Consider the following 21,059-nt stretch of genomic DNA (forward strand, 5'->3'; position numbering starts at 1 on the left):
TTATTTATGATGACATTTCCTGTTACTAAATAAACAGATCTTCAGAACTCTGACTGAAAATGCCATAAAAATTCCTTATCTTACAACATACAACAACGCCTGTGGCTAGTTCTAGGTACTTAAATTTCGAAGAATATTCACTTCGCGTGAGCCCTATTTGAAACATATTTTCGGGTGCAAGTCCCGTCGTCGTTTTAACCATCAAGACAGGGTCGGATTTGCTAATAGTTAGACGGTGATTTCGAGACTGTTTCAAAGGTGTACTCGGAAATAATATTTAACCCGCAATTACACGCGCTATGAGGGAATACCTCACCATATTTGTTTATAACCAATTAAATTGTCTTAACTGTTTCAAAATGTTATGAAAACTGCAGGAAATATGAAAACTGAGTTGTAAAAAAATAGAATTTAAAAATTATGTTTCCACAAGCTTTGCACAATATCGCTTACCTGGAAATCGGTGATGTTTAGGATATGGTAAACTTGTAGATCCAATGGGTGACTCAATTCTGGACTCCTTCCATGGAATTCGCGATGCACGTGGAACGCGGGACGGTACCGTCAAGATCACGAAAGGGAGTACCTTTTTCTTTGAAAGCTTGAAGCGAAATCACAGTAGTGGTACCTGGTCCTTAAAGTACTTAACGCTTGTCCAGTTTTATACATGCGTACCGAAAGCGATAAGCTTTGAGCTTGTGGATAATTTTAAAAATTGACATTAAGAAGGTTATTCCGCGTCATTTTACAGGGGGCATACCAAAATAACTAAATATAATTAAATTGTCTAAAGCTTATTCTACCCGAAAATAAATAAATAGTAGAATCATAGCAATATTAAAATAAAGAAATAAGGATTCCCGAACATTCACCCCGCCAAAACGAATGTTTTCAAAGTAAGAGAGAAAGAAAAAAAATAACTAAAGTTAAACTCAATTAAACTTAATTAAAAAAGGCAGTTACATTGCCTAATTGCCTGGAAGAGGACAAATCTTGACCATCGGTCGTTTCATCGTGCCGCGAGAAGTTTTGACTTCGACAACGCGAATTACATCATCCTGTCCCGGAAATACGTTAACAATACGACCAAGTTCCCATTGCAAAGGAGCTTGCTGCTCATTCTTAATAACTACCAGATCTCCTTTAGAAACCGGAGGAGACTGTTTAGTCCACTTGTGTCTTTGTTGAAGAGTGTTAATATACTCTAAAGACCAACGTTTCCAGAAATCGCTTTGGATACGTTGCAGTAGCTGCCAACGACTTAGTTTGTTAAGACTTAAATGCTCTAAATTGGGTTCAGGAATCGGATTATTTAACGATTCGAAAATCAGAAAATGTCCAGGCGTAAGTGGCTGCAGATCATTAGGATCTGAGCTAATGGGACACAAGGGACGAGAATTTAGAATAGCCTCGACTTGTGTTAGAACTGTATAGAATTCTTCAAAGGTTAAAATTTGATTTCCCATAACTCGGTAAAAATATGATTTAAATGACTTGACGCCAGCCTCGGCCAATCCATTCAAATGCGGAGAAGCGGGAGGATTAAAATTTCAAGAAATGTCTAATTTTTGTGCTGTAATTTGAGCAAGTTCTATTAATTGATTATTAGCACCCTTAAAATTAGTGCCCTGATCACTTACAATATGATTGCACCTACCCCTTCGGGCAATGAAACGTCTAAAAGCTGCTAAGAATGACTCTGAACTAAGATCAGATGTGGCCTCCAAATGAATGGCCTTAGTAGCGGTACAAACAAATAAACAGACATAACCCTTAAAAGTTTTTGCTCCTCTGTGTTTGCTCATCAAAAGCGAAAATGGACCAGCGAAATCAATGCAAACTGATGAGAATGCCTTTAACTGAGAAACGCGGAACGAGGGTAAATCAGCCATATACGGATTATATGACTTGGGTTTAGAACGAAAACATGTAATACATCTAGATAAACATTTATAAATTGCTGCTTTAGGGGATAAGATCCAATATTGTTGAAGCAACAAGTATTGCAAAGTCTTTAAACCAGGATGAAAGTATGAGCTGTGAACTGACTCTATTATCAATTCTGTCAGTCTGTGTGTTTTGGGCAAAAGGATAGGATGTTTAATGTCATAACTAAAAGAAGATCTTTTAAGCCGACCACCAACTCTAAGTAAACCATCTGGGTCCACAAATGGGGCCAATTTACGAAAAGGTTTTGACAGTAACTGATTTTGATTAATCTTAAGAAAAATATCAGAAAAAACATCCAGCTGAATATATCGAATTATCGGTATAAGTGAAGAATTTATTTCCTGAGGAGTAAGGATTTTGTTTTCGTTGAGTCTTTGTTTAGACCTAGAATTTTTTATAAACCTTATAAGATAAGCTAAAATTCTTTGAATTTTAAGCAAAGAAGACAATCGGTTCAGTAAATTAAATAGAAAATTGTCACTATTAACTGTCACCGCAAGTGAAACTTGTTTTTCCTCTTTTTGGATCTCTATTGATAAATCAGAGTAAGATTCAGTTGTAGGCTGACAGGGCCAAGTGGTTCTAGGCATAGAAAGAAAAGGAGGGCCTGACCACCACATAGAAGTATTTAGAAGTTGAAGCGGACTTTGACCACGACTTGCATAATCGGCAGGATTCTGTGAAGACGCCACATGATGCCAACTAGAATTAGGGACAGTTTCTTGTATATGACTTACTCTGTTAGCTATAAAAGTCTTCCATCGACTTGGTGAAGAAGACAACCAAGCCAAAGTTATCATAGAATCTGACCACGCATATACAGCGTCAAACATTATGAAGCCCTCATAACTTCTTTGAACAAAATTAATTAAGTTAGCCAGAAGAACTGCTGCCAAAAGCTCCAAACGAGCAATAGACTGGGTCTTTAATGGAGCAACCTTGCACTTAGCGCTAACCAAAAAGGTTTTGATATTACCAGTGGTTTCTTCAATTCGAAAGTAAACAACACTAGCATAACCTACTTGAGAGGCGTCACAAAAGCCATGTAACTCGACGCGAGATATGGCTTCAGAACCCAAATAACGAGCAATTTTAATATCAGCGGGATTTGGTAATTCCGTTTTGAATTTTGTCCAAATTTCGGTAATCTCGTCGGATAAGATTTCATCCCAAGGGACATTGAGCTCCCACAATATTTGTAGCAGACGTTTTGCAAACAGAAGACAGGGTGAAATAAATCCGAGAGGATCAAAAATCCTACTAATTTCAGACAAAATGTGTCTCTTTGTACAAGAGCGATCAAAAGGGACATAGGAATAGGAAAATATGTCTGATGACGGATCCCATTTTAATCCCAACAGTTTGATGAATGAAAGTTAGTCCTTATCAAAACTATAAGATGAGTTCTGACAATCGGAAGCAGAAAGATGAGTAATGAGATCAGGGTGATTACTAGCCCATTTTCCAAGTTCAAAACCTCCTCTTTTCATAACTGCGATTAAGTCAAATTGAAGAGTCAAGGCTGAGGGAATATCATTAGCTCCCAGTAAACCATCGTCCATATAAAATTGAGTTCTTAAAGCTTTAGCTACATGAGGATAATTATTTTCTTCAGAAGCTGCGAGTTCATACAAGGTACGTAATGCCAAATATGGTGAAGAAGATATACCATATGTCACAGTGCGTAAATGATACTCCTGAAGAGGTTCGGATAGGGAGAAACGCCATAGAATACGTTGATAGTCCCAATAGTCGGCAATCACATTAATTTGTCTGTACATTTGCTTAATGTCGCAAACAAAGACATAGGCATAAAATCGAAATCTAAGTAAAAGACTAGCAATATCCTTCTGAAGCTTTGGACCTACAAGTAAGGTGTCATTTAGAGATACACCGTTTATGTCACGCAAACTTGTATCAAAGACTACCCTTATTTTAGATACAATCTCGAATTCGGAAATTTGTTCCTTAAATATAGCATGATGGGCGATATAATAGGCCGAAGGAGAATGGTTATGCTCTGTAGGAACGAGAGACATGTGACCCTTATTTAAATAATCTTGCATAAAATCACAATATTTTGTGCGTAAATCAGGATTTTTTCTAAAACGATTTTCAAGCATCGAAAAACGTCGATGGGATTGAGAATAAGTATCAAGAAATTTAGGTTTTTCTTGACGAAAAGGTAACGGGACAAAAAATCGACCTGTAGAATCTCTAAGAGTTAAAGACTTATATATTTCTTCACATTTTTTATCTTCAGAGGATAAAGGTAAGGATTTAGAAATCTCCTCAAGCTCCCAAAATTTTCTTAATTGCGTGTCGATATTTGTTTCAAGAGACATATGACAATTAACAAGAGTATTTATAGAAGAATCATTAGGGAGGCAATTTACTTTACCTTGAAGAGCGTATCCAAAAACAGTTTCTAATGCCACTGGTTGATTTGGATTTCCAAAAATTCTACCCGATTTTAAAATAAACGGAGTGAGTTCTGCACCAACTAACATGTCTATAGGACCAGGTATGTGGAACTTAGGATCTGCCAATTTTAAAGTTTGAAGATGTGTCAACTCAGAAGGATTAATTAGGAATTTTGGCTGATTTGAACATACTTTAGGAAGAACAATGGCTTCAAATGAAAATGTTGGATCGATTTGTCCACACGGTTTCATTGTGCACTGCACTATACCACTGTTTGCAGCCAATGATATTCCATTGAGACCTTCAACAGGAATCGAAAAATTTCTTTTTGAAAGGCCAAGACGTTGAACACAAGATTCAGAAATAAAATTCGCCATAGAACCTGTATCAAGAAGAATTCGTATTGTGGTAAAGTTACCTCGAATATCGTTTACTTCCGCTTCACAGGTTGACAATAAAATAGTTGATTGAGGAAGTGATAAGGTGCTTGTAATACAGTCAGAATTGATGTAAGTATTTACAAGGGTATTGGTAATCGAAGAACTAGTAGACGGGTTGCAACCCACTGACGGACCAACAGAGGGGTTGGAAGAAGTAACCTGAACGTTTGAATTCTGCTCAGAAGCTGTATCGTTTGATTTTTTATCAAAGTGCAATGTTGTATGATGGGGGAATTTGCAAACACGACATTTATGAGATGACACACAATTCCTCATAGAGTGTGGCGAGACTAAACAATTAACGCAAAGTTTGTGTTGTTTAGCAATAGAAAACCTCTCTTGAGGGGATTTAGAAAGAAATATTCCGCACTTATATAAGGCATGAGGCGAAGAACATAAGATGCACTTAGACTGCTCAACTGAATTAGGGCTGGATTCCACCAGAAAACTAGATACGTGTTTTTCATTGTTCACCTTTGGCTTGTGAGATGACGAAGCAATATACTGAACAGACTCCAGTGCGATGCATTGTCTATCTAAAAACGACATTAATTGCCTATAAGTTGGCAATTCCTGGCTAAGGCTATGTTCCAGTTCAAAATTGGTTCTGGTTTTTGAATCTAATTTATTAAGAAGCATGTTAAATAGCAAAAAATCCCAATGATCTACAGGCAACTTCATTACCCTGAGAGCAGCAACATTTTCTGAAAGGACACTTAATAATTTTCTTAGTTCAAAAGAATTTGCCTTTGAAATTGAGGGAGCATTAAAAATTTCATTATAATAGTGGCTAGCTAAGATACGTGTATTTTTATATCTTTTTTCCAGCTTTTCGTATGCTACAGTATAATTGCCCTCAGTAAGAGGAATGCCTTTGATTAAAGCTAGGGGTTCATTACCCAAAGAAGTAAGCAGATACTGAAACTTTTCAACATTAGATATGTCAGGATTATTGTGGATTAGACTGTTAAAGACATCAAAATAAGTAGGAAAATCTTTATAAGAACCTTCGAAACGCATCAAGGAAAGCTTTGGAAGGTTTACGACACTTCTACGGTTAGAAAAATTAGAATTATCTACAGTAGACATGTTTGCCGCTTGAGAAGATGAGTCATTTAACAAAAAATCATGTTTTAGTGATAAAACTCCATAAAAGGCTTTATCAGCATTTAATCTCATCTCATCATAGGAAGAAAATTCATCATCATTGATTAATGAAATAACAGTGTTATGATTACTTTGAAATTCATTATAAGTGCCATCAATAGCATTGGCTCTAGCAAGAAATTCAGGCTTTAAAGACTCATCATTTGAAACTTTAAGACCACACTCGTAAGTTTCTTGTAATCGTTTAAAAGCAGTAGTTCGCTTTAAATTGGCTTTTGTTAATTTATCAGTCATGTTAGAAAGTTAATTTAACAAATTAATATTCTAATAAAATTTACTTAAATGTGATTGATTTGTATTCTAAATAGCGAATAAAAAATTTATTAATCAAAGACACAAGTGGTTTAAATAATAAACGTAATTCAAATAATAATTGTTTTGTTATAAATAAGTGAACAACAGCAAGTAACTTTATTTATCAAAATCGACATAAAAATAAACAAGAAAACCTAATTAACGTGAACCCATCAAATTAACCGATAATAATAATTAGCGACAGGTTTAGAAAAGCAAAAACTAGAAAGCGATGTACCGTTCAATTTCTCGATTCAAAAATATGTGCGAGAATTTACTTTAGGTATCGTATTGTAAAGTTTTTTAACCCGCAATTACACGCGCTATGAGGGAATACCTCACCATATTTGTTTATAACCAATTAAATTGTCTTAACTAATACGATAACCTTGAGCACCCAGGAATGCCTTTAGCATCGTCCATGAGAGGGTATGACAAAATTATAAAATATTTCAGGCGGTCAGTTTGCTGTGATACTTGAAAGAAATGACCATCCCTCTTCAAGTGAGAGAATTCCTCACTGTGCGTGCAATCACGGTGAAATCACGTTTCTGTTATTTCAAAGAAACTTTTAGGTTTTTGTTTAATATTTGGGTAAGTTTAATTAAGATATTATTGTTTAGGTTAGGTTAGGAACAGTGGCGCACCGAGGGGGGTTTGGGGGTTAAAATCCCTCCCAGAGCATATAGAAATATATATAAAAGAAAGTAGGAAAATGTAACTTGTCTTTCACAAATAATACAAAAAACTTTCGGTGCCCAAGCCAACCCCCCAGAGGAAAATTCAAGGTGCGCCACTGGTAAAGAACCCATTTTTAATTTTACCTATTCTAATTGGGAAATAAGCCAAAATTTAACTTGAGAAATTGATTTTATTGACATTTCGAAAACCACCTCGGACGTCGTTATCAAAATACAAAATATTAATAGTTAATTACATAAATGCCACAACGAAATAGCTTCAGAACAATTATTAATTTTAATTTGCTTTTTTAGTAAAATGGATTCTCGTAAAGAACGTCAATTACTTGCTTGCTGAAATTGAAAATGAAGAAAACAGCGAAGGTTATGAAAATAGTAATATTATGAAAATACTAATATTGAATTGCCGCGAACATAAGAACTATCTCTGTATTGTTTCGAATGCAAATAAGGGACGATTTGGGAATTCGATATGAAGCAGAGCCTGTAGAAATGAACCAAGTATCTAATAAATGTGCATACTGTCCTAAGAAGAAGAACAGAGAAACTCAGACAAAATGCTACAAGCTAAATTGTAGAAGATCAATTGGTAATTTGTAAGAAACACACAAAAACTTAATGTAATCTAATTACTAGTGTAGTTCCTGTTGAGAAATAAAGGAGGAAGAATCTGAGTAGATGTATTTATTATCTTTAGATGTATGCAATATTTTTAAAACTTTTCATTTGTTTACTTATCTATTTTGTCTATTATCATATTATTTTTACTTTGGTTTTGTTAAATTAATAAAAACAGTTGGTTTACGAGACTTTCCATGATATGTGAGTACAACCCATTTTACTGTTATACACGTTGACATTCATTCTTCCTCGAAATAAGTCGAATTGATGTAGGTGAGGGCGACGCTCATACGCGTGCAACCACGTCACAATAGAAGACGCGTGTAACGGCGGGTTAACGAAGCATTTGAAGGCAATGTGGAGTTGGATTTGGGGGAAAACTAATAACAACATCAGATATGCAGGTGGCACACCGATCATAACTGAAAGTATTGAAGGTCTTCAATTCCAGGTCCACCTTAGATCTAGTAACTAGAGAATGCTCTAGTAATGGACTTGGCATAAATACATCAAAGACAAAGTTACTTTTGGTTAGTAAACAAGACGTTGGTCCTGTCCACTAATTGTTAACAATGAGCTGATTACAAAACCATTTGATTGATTATTTTAAATACCTAGGATGTTGTATCACAGAGACACTAAATCCTATTGAATTAAAAGTGGTATTAAAATTGAATTTATGAAAACTAGATCTATAATTATTCTCAGCTGAACTTCAAATTAAGAATCGAGTTCCAAAATGTTTTGTGTATCCTGTATTACGATATTGATTCGATACCTGGATAATGGAGGTTATTATGATGAACAAAGTAGAAGCCTTCGAGGTGTGGTCATATTGTAGAATGCTCAAAATATCATGGGTTCCATGATTTTGAAACATAGAATTCTTATACAAAATAGGTCAAGGCAAAGGTGACTTAACGAAATTGATAAATAAGAGAAAACAAATATCTAGGGCATATAGTGAGCCGTAGCAGATACCGGATACTAAAGTTATTTAATAAACGTAAATATTGAAAGAAAAATCGGAATTTGCAGGAAGAAATATTCATGGCTCCAAAATAACTGGCTTATTACCAGATAAATTATTGCAGGCCGAGCAATATTTAAAACAGTATTGACAAATTATTATCAAGGATGCTGCTCACGACTAAAATCTAGGTACGATAATCAAAGAAGAAGAATTTATTAACTAGAGTATTAAGTGTATAACCCACAGTGACACAGTAAAATAATGCCTTACAAATACCATCATTTATGAAAGATGTTCATCCAGGAAAATATACTGTAATAACATGAATTTATATGTAGGTAGTTTATGCGTGCTGCAATATTAGCTGTTAGCTAATGTTAGCAGTATAAACTGCTGCATATTTTTAATAAACCTTTAAGTATCCTTCTAATAAATATATATATATATATATATATATATATATATATATATATATATATATATATGAAACTTAAAGCTAAAATCAATATCAACAAAAGAATTAATATTAAAATTAAACTCACCAGGCTTCCGGGTTGAACCGCGTCGTTGGTTTCTAGGCCGAGCTTTCGACGTCCTCTCTGACGTCATCTTCAGGGCTTCCGGGGTCTCAGTCTCCTGAGGCTCCAGACACTACACTCACTACTCACTACTTCACTACTCACTGCAATACTGTTGTTGCTGACGCTGGGGCGGTCATTTATACCGTGGACTGATGTGACTGACGTGGCTGTCGATGACGTGGCGGAGTGGGAATTAGCGCGAAGACTATTTGGAGTGGCGCGAAGATTTTTGATGGCTGGAATTGTATTTGTAGATGGAGCGGACGATGTTTTCTTTAGGAGGGGTCTCCAAGTCGAAGGTAAACGGATGCCGTCATCTCTTTTATTGAGACAACTTGGCCGTTTTTCGATTTCTATGGCTTCTCGGATAATCCTTTGTTTATAGAAGCGGATGGGGGCTATGGTTCTGGAGTTTTCAAAGTCAATTTTGTGACCTGTATGAAGATGGTGTTGGCCTAGGGCTGAAACTGAATCGGAATTGCGAACAGATATGGAATGTTCATAAATCCTATTTTGGATTCTACGATTGGTTTGTCCTATGTAAGATCGGGGGCAGTCTGCACAAGGAATTTCCCCCCAAGAATTTTACCCCCCAACAAAAACTTTCATCTCTTGTCCGATCCGTCAAAGACAACATTCCAAATGAACAACACGGAGTTTATGAAATTCCTTGTGCAGACTGCCCCCGATCTTACATAGGACAAACCAATCGTAGAATCCAAAATAGGATTTATGAACATTCCATATCTGTTCGCAATTCCGATTCAGTTTCAGCCCTAGGCCAACACCATCTTCATACAGGTCACAAAATTGACTTTGAAAACTCCAGAACCATAGCCCCCATCCGCTTCTATAAACAAAGGATTATCCGAGAAGCCATAGAAATCGAAAAACGGCCAAGTTGTCTCAATAAAAGAGATGACGGCATCCGTTTACCTTCGACTTGGAGACCCCTCCTAAAGAAAACATCGTCCGCTCCATCTACAAATACAATTCCAGCCATCAAAAATCTTCGCGCCACTCCAAATAGTCTTCGCGCTAATTCCCACTCCGCCACGTCATCGACAGCCACGTCAGTCACATCAGTCCACGGTATAAATGACCGCCCCAGCGTCAGCAACAACAGTATTGCAGTGAGTAGTGAAGTAGTGAGTAGTGAGTGTAGTGTCTGGAGCCTCAGGAGACTGAGACCCCGGAAGCCCTGAAGATGACGTCAGAGAGGACGTCGAAAGCTCGGCCTAGAAACCAACGACGCGGTTCAACCCGGAAGCCTGGTGAGTTTAATTTTAATATTAATTCTTTTGTTGATATTGATTTTAGCTTTAAGTTTCATTGTATTAACCGCGGAAACCTTTCCGAACATATATATATATATATATATATATATATATATATATATATATATATATATATATATATATATATATATATATATATATATATATATATATATATATATATATATATATAAAATGAATAATTTTGGGGAATGCAGTCAATGTGTTTTGGGCTGATTAAAAGAGAAACACTTTGAACTTTTGTCGAGCTTTCGGATTATTAACAGTCACTACATATTAATAATCATATATATATATATATATATATATATATATATATATATATATATATATATATATATATATATATATATATATATATATATTGATGTGATCTTGATTATTGATATGAGATAATATTCTTATATGTTACTTAATTTAATCAATGTATTAATACTAATCTAATTAATTAACCAGATCACATATCAATATGTTTTCAATCTCAGGGCGAATTATAAATTAATTACTTACTTCCGTGGCTTCTAAATATTTCTTAATGGTTCCTAATCGGGATAGAAAAGAAAAGAGTAAAAAAATACACATATGGGTTACAATTATAATCAATATATTTTTTATTTTATTTAAAAAGGCAATCAATGCTTAATATTTGCTATTTCTTATTATTCTTAAACATAACATTTACAAATGGGAACCTTATTTCCTTTTGGTTTTCAATTGAAAGTTTTTATTAACATTTAACTATTAGGAGTTATTAGGAACAACTCTATTTAAGTTTGATGAAGCTTTTCTGATATTATTGATTATGTTATTCAATTTTTTATGTGGAATTTAATACGAAAAACCCATACATTCATGTCCAAACAAATGAGACTGACCTTTTCCTGGTGAACTGAAAATGTCCTCACACAAGACCCATTCCTGCTATTCTTGGCTGCGATCAAACCTCGTCCTGGCTTCCAGTGATGTTCTCCTTTGAAAAACTAGCTCGAATAGCTCTCGTTCCTGCTTTTGTCGTGATGCTGTGTTCTACCTTTTTCGAAACTGCTATCAGCTACCGGGACACTCTGGGCTCAAGGAGGTTCTTTTACTCTCGACCTGGCCTACTTCTCGTTCCACGATAGATACTCCACACTCACGGAACTACACCGGCTTTCTCACTCCTCGAACACTACCGTCTACTACTCGACTTCACTTCTCGACAGCTCAAAACATTCTGATCTCTATTTGTCATTCATTCCCCTACTTTCTAAATATCCCTTCCAGATTCACAAATCAAACTTCCACCACCAACTCTCATTCGCAGTATATCTCAAAACCAATTTTTAAACTTTCTAAATATGCTTAATGGATTTCAAAAGAAAAATAGTTAATTCCCATTCTAAAATACTTTCTAATAATTACAAAATTTTAATGACCTATTCTCTATTTCTACTAAGTCTTATTTAGCATCGGCTAATGATCGAAACCTTCCGCAAAAAACGATAATGAACTATCATCTATTTCACTGAGTTTTATTTAGCATAGGCTAATGATCGACCTTCCGAGAAGAACGATAATGGTACGCGTCATTCACTTTGTTTATCTAAGCACATTGTTCCGAGTTTCGTACGCTTATTCTAATCACTTCTTAAAATTAAATATAACAATTTGTTGTATACAGGTTGTTCTAAATTTATATGCCCGAGGTTGAGAAAATTAAAAATATTTTATATTAAAGTGAATTTTGTTTATAATTATCAAATTTTAATTTTTATATCAAATAGAAATATAACAAATCCCCGCCTTGTATTCGATAAAATTTATCTGCATTTTTAAATAAATTTTCTCGAGGCAAAACCAACTCCCTGTATATTTCCTTACTTTAATCTACGTCTTATACCCCTTCTTCTTGTATTACTCTAATTAGTCACCTGTAGAGTAATTGTTTCCTTATTTTCAGCGTCCTCATCCTGTGTTAGAGTGTCGGCTATTATGTTGTCTTTCCCTTTTTCCCATATTAATCTTCTGTCTTTTTCCTCAGATTTTTCACATACTTTTATCGTGTATTCTGCATCCTCGTTTTCATATGCCTCCTCTTCAAATGCCACTGTTTCGATCATATCTTTTTCGCTTTCATTTTTTTGCTTTATTTCTTCTTCCCCTGAGCTCGTCTCTTCTTTTGAGGAATCCCAGGTTTCCTTTGTTTCTGATACTCTCAAATTTTCTTCTTCTGGGCTCAACTCTTCTTTTGAGGAGCCACAGGTTTCATTTTCTTTTGTCTTTTTCTGACTTTTTCTCCCTTTTCTTCTTTGTCCTTGCTTCGTTGCCAAATTCATTTCCACTGTTTGTTCTTTACCTGATTCGTCCGTATTTTGTTTCTCCTGTTCCTTGTCCTGTTCTTCTTCTTTTTCTTCTGTTAGATTCATCGTATTATTTTTAAAATCTATCACTACATGTTTTTCTGCCAATTCGTCAACTCCTACTATCATGTCATGTGACATGTTTGGCATTATTACACATTGTAGTGCATACATCTTCTTACCCAGTCGTACCATTACTCGTATGCCTTCATTTATAGTTGCCAATGTCCGTTTGTTTGCGCCCACTAAATTTACCCTAGGTATTTTGTAAATTAAATTTGTTAAGTTAACTTCTTCTATTAGTTTTCTGTTGACCAATGTTATTTCAGATCCAGTGTCTATCATAATTTTAATTGGTTTCTCGTTGATAAATCCATCCACAAATTTTAAATTAACTCCATTTTTCTTTTTGTTGTTTCTTGCCAATTTAATAAACTCCTTGGGGTTACAAAAGATTCCTGTTTGATTTTTGGTTTTTAGTGAGCGCCGTCGTGAAAAAACGCCGGTTGCTCATCGTTGTTTATATTTTCGTCATAATGTCTCTCTCCGTCATATCCATCTGTCTGGGTATTATTTACTTCTCTTCTATTTTCTCTTGGTGTCGGATCTGTTTCGGTTTTCTTGATATCCCTGTTCATTTTGTCTACCATTATTTCTGTTTTCTTGATTTGAGCGTGTGGTGTTTCTATTCTGGTATTCTCGATTTCTGTCCTCATTCCATTGCCTATTTCTTTGTTCATAATTTCCTCTTCCGTTGTCTCTATTTTCGTTTTCCCTTCTGGGATTAAAATCTCGTCTTGTATAGTCCCTCCTATTTTGATTTCTATCTCTGTAATCCTGTGTTTCTCGGGGCCTGTAATCTTCTCGCGACCTTCTTGATTTTGTTTCTCTTACACGTAATTCTCTTATTTGTAGGAATTGGCATAAACTATCTATGTCTTTGTAGTTTTGCAATGTGATATGGTCTTCCAGCGTTTCTTCGAAATGTCTTGCAATCAGTTCGACTAATTGTTCCGATGAGTAATTATATTGTAAGTGTTTTGCGTTATAGTAAATTTGTAATGCATATGTCCTTTCTGATATACCCATCCTATCATTGTATTTCCCATTTTGCAATTCCTTGTTAATTTCCAATTGTTGGACTTTTCCCCAGAAATAATTCAAAAATTTTTGTTCAAATTGTTGCCAACTGTCAAATTCTTCTTCTTTGCAATCGAACCATAGGCTTGCTTCATTTTTGAGATGGTTTCTGATAGTTTCTTTTGCTGTTTCGAAATTTCCGATGTGCTGTATTTTCTTTTTCAGGCTATTTATGAACGGCACTGGGTGTAATCTTCTTACATCCCCGCCAAACCTTATCTTCACGTCATCTGTGCTATGTATAACCATTTCTCTTCTTTCTCCGACATTTTGTTGCGTCCGGTTTTCGGTGACTTGTTTTTCTATTTCTGTGATTCTTTTTTCCACTTCTTCTCTGTCTGCTTGAATAGCGTTTTGCAACTTGTTTTCCAAACTTTCCATTTCTTTTTTCTGGCAATTCGTTAACTCCTTCATTTTATTTTGAATTTTCATTTCTTGTTCTTTCATGTGGTCCTTCATTCTCATTTCTTGTTTTTGCATGTGATCTTTAATTTTCATTTCATACTTTTCTATGCGTTCCTCTATTTTCTTATTGTTCTCTTCTATCGCTTGTTTTGTTTCCTGTTGATTGTCATCCATTTTTTTCTCCACTTTATCCATTTTCTGTTCCATTTTTTGTTGTGATTCATCCATTTTTTTTGATGTTTCTTCCTGATTTTCTTGCATTTTATCCATTGCCTGTTTTGTTTCCTCCTGATTTTTATCCATTGTCCTTTTTGCTTCATCCATTTTTTGATCCACTTTTCGTTGATTGTCATCCAGTTTTTGTGACTGGAGTTGCATCAGTTGTAATAGTTTATCTATTCCTGATAATTCTTGCTGTTCTGATGCCATGATTGTCGTGTCTAAAATATCTTCTTGGTCTGAATGTTCTTTTTGTTTTTTGTTGTCCTTGCTTTGGCTTCTTGTCACAGACATTTGTTTTCAAGAAGTATTATCTCCGCCAAATATGAAATTTTACTAGTATGTTACCAAGACGACTTTTTTTTTTTTTTTACCCAAATATTATAAATTGTCAATAAATATATCAAATGTAAATATCGTAAAAATAAAATATTAAATCAGTTATGTAAAATTTGTACCTAAAGAGATCTAAAATTTTATGTTATCAAATGTAAGTATCTCACTTTTTACCACAGGCATATAAATTTTCAAATACCGGCTTTACTCTTTCTATCCTTCAAATTTGCCACTAGAAATACTTTACAATGCTTTCCACGTTGGACGACAGTTGATGTGATCTTCATTATTGATATGAGATAATATTCTTATATGTTACTTAATTTAATCAATGTATTAATACTAATCTAATTAATTAACCAGATCACATATCAATATGTTTTCAATCTCAGGGCGAATTATAAATTAATTACTTACTTCCGTGGCTTCTAAATATTTCTTAATGGTTCCTAATCGGGATAGAAAAGAAAAGAGTAAAAAAATACACATATGGGTTACAATTATAATCAATATATTTTTTATTTTATTTAAAAAGGCAATCAATGCTTAATATTTGCTATTTCTTATTATTCTTAAGCATAACATTTACAAATGGGAATCTTATTTCCTTTTCGTTTTCAATTGAAAGTTTTTATTAACATTTAACTATTAGGAGTTATTAGGAACAACTCTATTTAAGTTTGATGAAGCTTTTCTGATATTATTGATTATGTTATTCAATTTTTTATGTGGAATTTAATACGAAAAACCCATACATTCATGTCCAAACAAATGAGACTGACCTTTTCCTGGTGAACTGAAAATGTCCTCACACAAGACCCTTTCCTGCTATTCTTGGCTGCGATCAAACCTCGTCCTGGCTTCCAGTGATGTTCTCCTTTGAAAAACTAGCTCGAATAGCTCTCGTTCCTGCTTTTGTCGTGATGCTGTGTTCTACCTTTTTCGAAACTGCTATCAGCTACCGGGACACTCTGGGCTCAAGGAGGTTCTTTTACTCTCGACCTGGCCTACTTCTCGTTCCACGATAGATACTCCACACTCACGGAACTACACCGGCTTTCTCACTCCTCGAACACTACCGTCTACTACTCGACTTCACTTCTCGACAGCTCAAAACTTTCTGATCTCTATTTGTCATTCATTCCCCTACTTTCTAAATATCCCTTCCAGATTCACAAATCAAACTTCCACCACCAACTCTCATTCGCAGTATATCTCAAAACCAATTTTTAAACTTTCTAAATATGCTTAATGGATTTCAAAAGAAAAATAGTTAATTCCCATTCTAAAATACTTTATAATAATTACAAAATTTTAATGACCTATTCTCTATTTCTACTAAGTCTTATTTAGCATCGGCTAATGATCGAAACCTTCCGCGAAAAACGATAATGAACTATCATCTATTTCACTGAGTTTTATTTAGCATAGGCTAATGATCGACCTTCCGAGAAGAACGATAATGGTACGCGTCATTCACTTTGTTTATCTAAGCACATTGTTCCGAGTTTCGTACGCTTATTCTAATCACTTCTTAAAATTAAATATAACAATTTGTTGTATACAGGTTGTTCTAAATTTATATGCCCGAGGTTGAGAAAATTAAAAATATTTTATATTAAAGTGAATTTTGTTTATAATTATCAAATTTTAATTTTTATATCAAATAGAAATATAACAATATATATATTTATATATATATATATATATATATATATATATATATATATATATATATATTTATATATATATATATATATATATATATATATATATATATATATATATATACAGTAAGAGCCACCGTATTAGACACATGGGTAGGTACCTAATTGCTATGCTTATGGGCTAATCCGGTCCGTTCTCAGATGTGACTTTTATATCTGTCATGTTACCGTCAAGAATCTATTCAAAATAATTAGTTTTCGATACACAAGATATATTAGTTAATAGTATTACTACTCTGTTTTAAAACAACTTTATTCAAACACCAAGAATAGTACAGTACAATACTTTAAAACTTTTACAACTTTAACAAAATGACTATAAACGTCAAAATTAGATCAGCTGTATTTAATACAGCTGATCTATTGTTTGTCAACTTTCTATGATCTGATAGATGGCGCTAAACGAGTAAGTCGTGTTTATGTCGAGATCCGAGAATTTTTGATTTATTTGTAATTAATTGCATTCTGTTAGTGGTTTTAAGTGTTAATCCCTGTACAAACGTGTGTGTGAGTAATAATATGCCGACCACAAGGAACAATCCTGAAATGGACAGCAAATCAATCGCTACACGTGTCGCGAAGCTTGAGGAATTCCTTCAAAAGGGCATAATGGATTTAAAATCGCAGATAACCAGCAGTAATCCAGGTACGCATTTTACCCAGATCAATAAATTCGAGAAAAATGCTTTGGAATTGATAGATTCTATTAAAGAGGAGCTAAATAAAGTTCAAAAAATGGTGCTACAGAACCAATCCGATATAGAGTACTTAAAACAAGACAAACGAAATAAATCTCTTGTTATAATGGGCGTTAGTGAAAAAGAGAAAGAAGACCTTCCTGACGTTGTGGCGAACTTAATTGGCAATAAATTAAAAATAAATATTTCACCAACCAGTTTTGATTGTTGTTATCGACTAGAAAAAAAGCGGAGCAATGATAGGAGACCAAGACCAATTGCTGTGGTATTTATAAACAAGTGGTTAAAAGAACATGTGTTCAATCAAAAGAAGAATCTTAAAGGCTGTGGTGTGGTGTTTAGTGAGATGTTATCACCCAGTGGTCAGGAATTACTTAAAAAAGTTCGATCAACTTTTGGGGTAAAGAATTGCTGGACATTTCAAGGTAAAATCTATGCTTTTCAAAATGGTTCTAGGAAACTCATATCATCTGAAAATGACCTTTCGACATAGTAATTTATAAATGCAATTAATTAAACATTAAATTTACATGGGACAATTGCTCGGAGCTTGACAAATCTCAATCTGATTTGTTTATCTATTTTTCTATTTGTTTATGTATTTTTGTATCTATGCTGTATTTAAAATAGTATTTTTCTAATTTAATTGATACATTGGGCATTAGTTGCTAATTTTTAAGTAGGTATTGTTACTGGCAGTTAAAGTTTGCTTTTTGTTTTATTTAGGTTTGTATACTTGTTTACATTTCAGAGATTTATTATTTACTACAATGAGGACAGGTAATTTGGGGAGATTTTTTGTTAATTATAATTTATAAGCAGCCACTGATACTATTTGTAAGAAATGTTATTTAAATATATAATATATGCATCCGATTTAAGCAAATCATGAATAATCTAAAATGTGCTCACATTAATTCTAGATCTTTAGTTGCTCATTTCAATGATGTAAAAAGGCTTGTTCTGGATAATGATTTGGACGTATTAGGTGTAAGTGAGACCTGGTTAAGTAGAGGTGTTTCTAATCATATTATTGATATTCCTGGTTATCAGTTTGTAAGAGTTGATAGAAATAGAAATACTACGGGTGGAGGTGTAGGAGTTTATTTAAAGAGTAATATAAATTATAACATTATACAATCAACAAATGAAATAGAACAGATATGGTTAAAACTTTCGTTTAAAAATGAAACATTAGCAATCGGTGTGTGCTATAATCCCAATGAAATATTTTATAAAACTTTTTTCGACTCTTTTGAAACAGTTGTATCTTCAATATTGCCCTTAGTAGATCATATACTGTGCTTGGGTGACTTTAATGTTGATCTATTAAACTTTAGCAATTATTCTACACAATTCGTTATTGATTTATTAAATGGTCTTGGGTTAAAACAGCTGGTAAATCAAGCAACAAGAATAACAAAATCTACATCCACCCTACTGGATTATGTGATCACATCAAGTGAGGATAAAATAATTTCAGTTGAAATAAAACATATTCCTGAAATAAGTGATCATGAAATGATAATGTTAAAGGTAAGTTGTGAGGTTAAAACCAATAAAACAAAATTTATTACTGGTCGTAACTTTAAAAACTTAAATTATAATCAATTTAAATCTGATCTGGAGTCCATACCATGGAGAAATATTTATGACCTCACAGATGTAGATAGTAAAGTAACTTTTTTGTCTGAAAATATTGTTACATTGCTTGATATTCATGTCCCAATTAGGACTTACAGGATTACAAAGAAATATGCTCCATGGCTGACTGATACGATTAGAGCTTTAATGCTGGATAGGGACAAAGCATTTTTAAGTTACAAAATTTCTAAAAATATTGCACATTGGAATAACTACAAAAAATTACGTAATTTAGTATCAGCAGTCACTATAAAAGAAAAAAAATCATTTTTTAAAAATATTCATGTTAGATCTGCCAAAGATATGTGGAGCAATTTAAAATATTTGATAAATGACGATAAGCATGAGAAAAGCTTTGATGTAAGTAGCAAATGGAATATAAATGACATTAATAAACACTTTATTGAAGTTATACCAAAAATGAAAGAGGACTTAGATACAAAAATGTTTTATCAAAACAATGTTAAAACTTATTTTAACAAATTGCTTAATTTTAAACCAGTCTCTGAAACTGATATTTTATATATAATAAATAAGATAAAGAGTAAAGCTGTTGGACATGATGGTATTAACATATTAACATTACAGTTGTATATTCCCTATCTTCTTCCGTATATCACGCATATTATCAACTTTTGTTTAAAACATTCTATTTTTCCTAATAACTGGAAACGTGCGCATGTTATTCCATTACCTAAAACTAAAATTCCTAATAGTTTAAATGATCTTAGACCTGTAAGTGTTCTGCCAACATTATCCAAAATTCTAGAAAAGGTAATTGAAAATCAGTTAAGTACTCACTTAAATAAGAATAAAATTATTCCTTCTATACATCCGGTTTCAGGTCTGGGCATAGTTGTCTGTCTGCTTTAGTAAACATTACTGATGACATCTTCAAAGCTTATGATCAAAATAAAATATCAATTCTAATTCTTTTGGATTACTCGAAAGCCTTTGATACAATTAACCATGATTTATTATCCTATATTCTACAGTTCTCTGGGTTAGATGAAGGAGCAGTCGAGTTAATGAAATCTTATCTATCAAATAGATATCAAGCTGTAAAACTTCATCAAGAAATTTCTTCTTTTTTAGAACTTAACAATGGTGTTCCTCAAGGATCGATACTAGGTCCCATTTTATTCTCTGTGTATACATCAAATTTTCCTTCTGCTTTTTTGTCTTGCACTCAACACTACTATGCTGATGATACACAACTTTATATGTCATTTAATTTAGACGAGTGTGAACAAGCAGTTCATGCAATAAATTATGATTTATTAAATATGCAGATTTTTTCTCAAAATCATTGCCTAAAACTGAATGCGTCCAAAACTCAGGCTATTGTTTTTGGTAGATCTTCTCATCGAAAAATATTTTTAGAAACTTACTCAAATAAACTGCTTTTAGAAAATGGTAACTTAATTTTTAGCAAAAAGGTAAAAAACCTGGGGGTTTGGTTGGATGAAGACTTAAGATTTACACACCATGTTAGTCTTTGTTTACAAAGAGCATACGGAGTACTTAAGCTTCTATACCAAAGTCGTAATATATTAAACAGTGCTACCAAATCCTTGTTGTGTGAATCTTTAATTTTATCAAAATTAAATTATTGCGATGTGCTTTATAACTCATGCCTTACTGAGACTTATTCTAGAAGAATACAGAAATTACAAAACTCCTGTTTGCGATTAATTTTTGGAATTAGAAAGTATCAAAGTATTAGCCATACTTTTACTTTAAATAAGTGGTTAAACATGAAAGACCGCAGAAAACTTCATGCTTTATGTTTCTACCATAAGATTCTTCGGGAAGGGGTACCTCCTTACCTATACAATAGAATAACTTATAGAACTGATGTCCATAACCTTAATCTAAGACATAGGAACACTCCCTCTTTACCACGTCACGTAACGCATTTTTTCAAACGCTCATTTTCTTTTTCAATTGCGAGTCATTTGAATAATTTTGATTATGATATTCGTACATTATCCGGACATAGTTTTAAGGAAAAAATGTTTAAATATTTGTTATCTGAGCAGTAATGCCAAGCCTACGATTTTTAGAGTACCTAATTTGCATACTATCTAGTAGTATCAGTA

General features: G+C 33.6%; 1 protein-coding gene across 1 annotated transcript in view; it reads right to left on the reverse strand.

The window, feature by feature from the left end:
* Nucleotides 1–6,215, reverse strand: part of LOC126880865 (uncharacterized) — a 34,862-nt gene extending 28,647 nt beyond the window's left edge. The window contains exon 1 of the mRNA XM_050644935.1: nucleotides 4,459–6,215. Within this exon, the coding sequence (XP_050500892.1) occupies nucleotides 4,459–6,215 (1,757 nt within the window). The remainder of the gene's footprint in view (nucleotides 1–4,458) is intronic.
* Nucleotides 6,216–21,059: the final 14,844 nt, after the last annotated feature.

This window comes from Diabrotica virgifera, chromosome 2 (assembly GCF_917563875.1).
Source record: "Diabrotica virgifera virgifera chromosome 2, PGI_DIABVI_V3a".
Classification (NCBI taxonomy): domain Eukaryota; kingdom Metazoa; phylum Arthropoda; class Insecta; order Coleoptera; family Chrysomelidae; genus Diabrotica; species Diabrotica virgifera.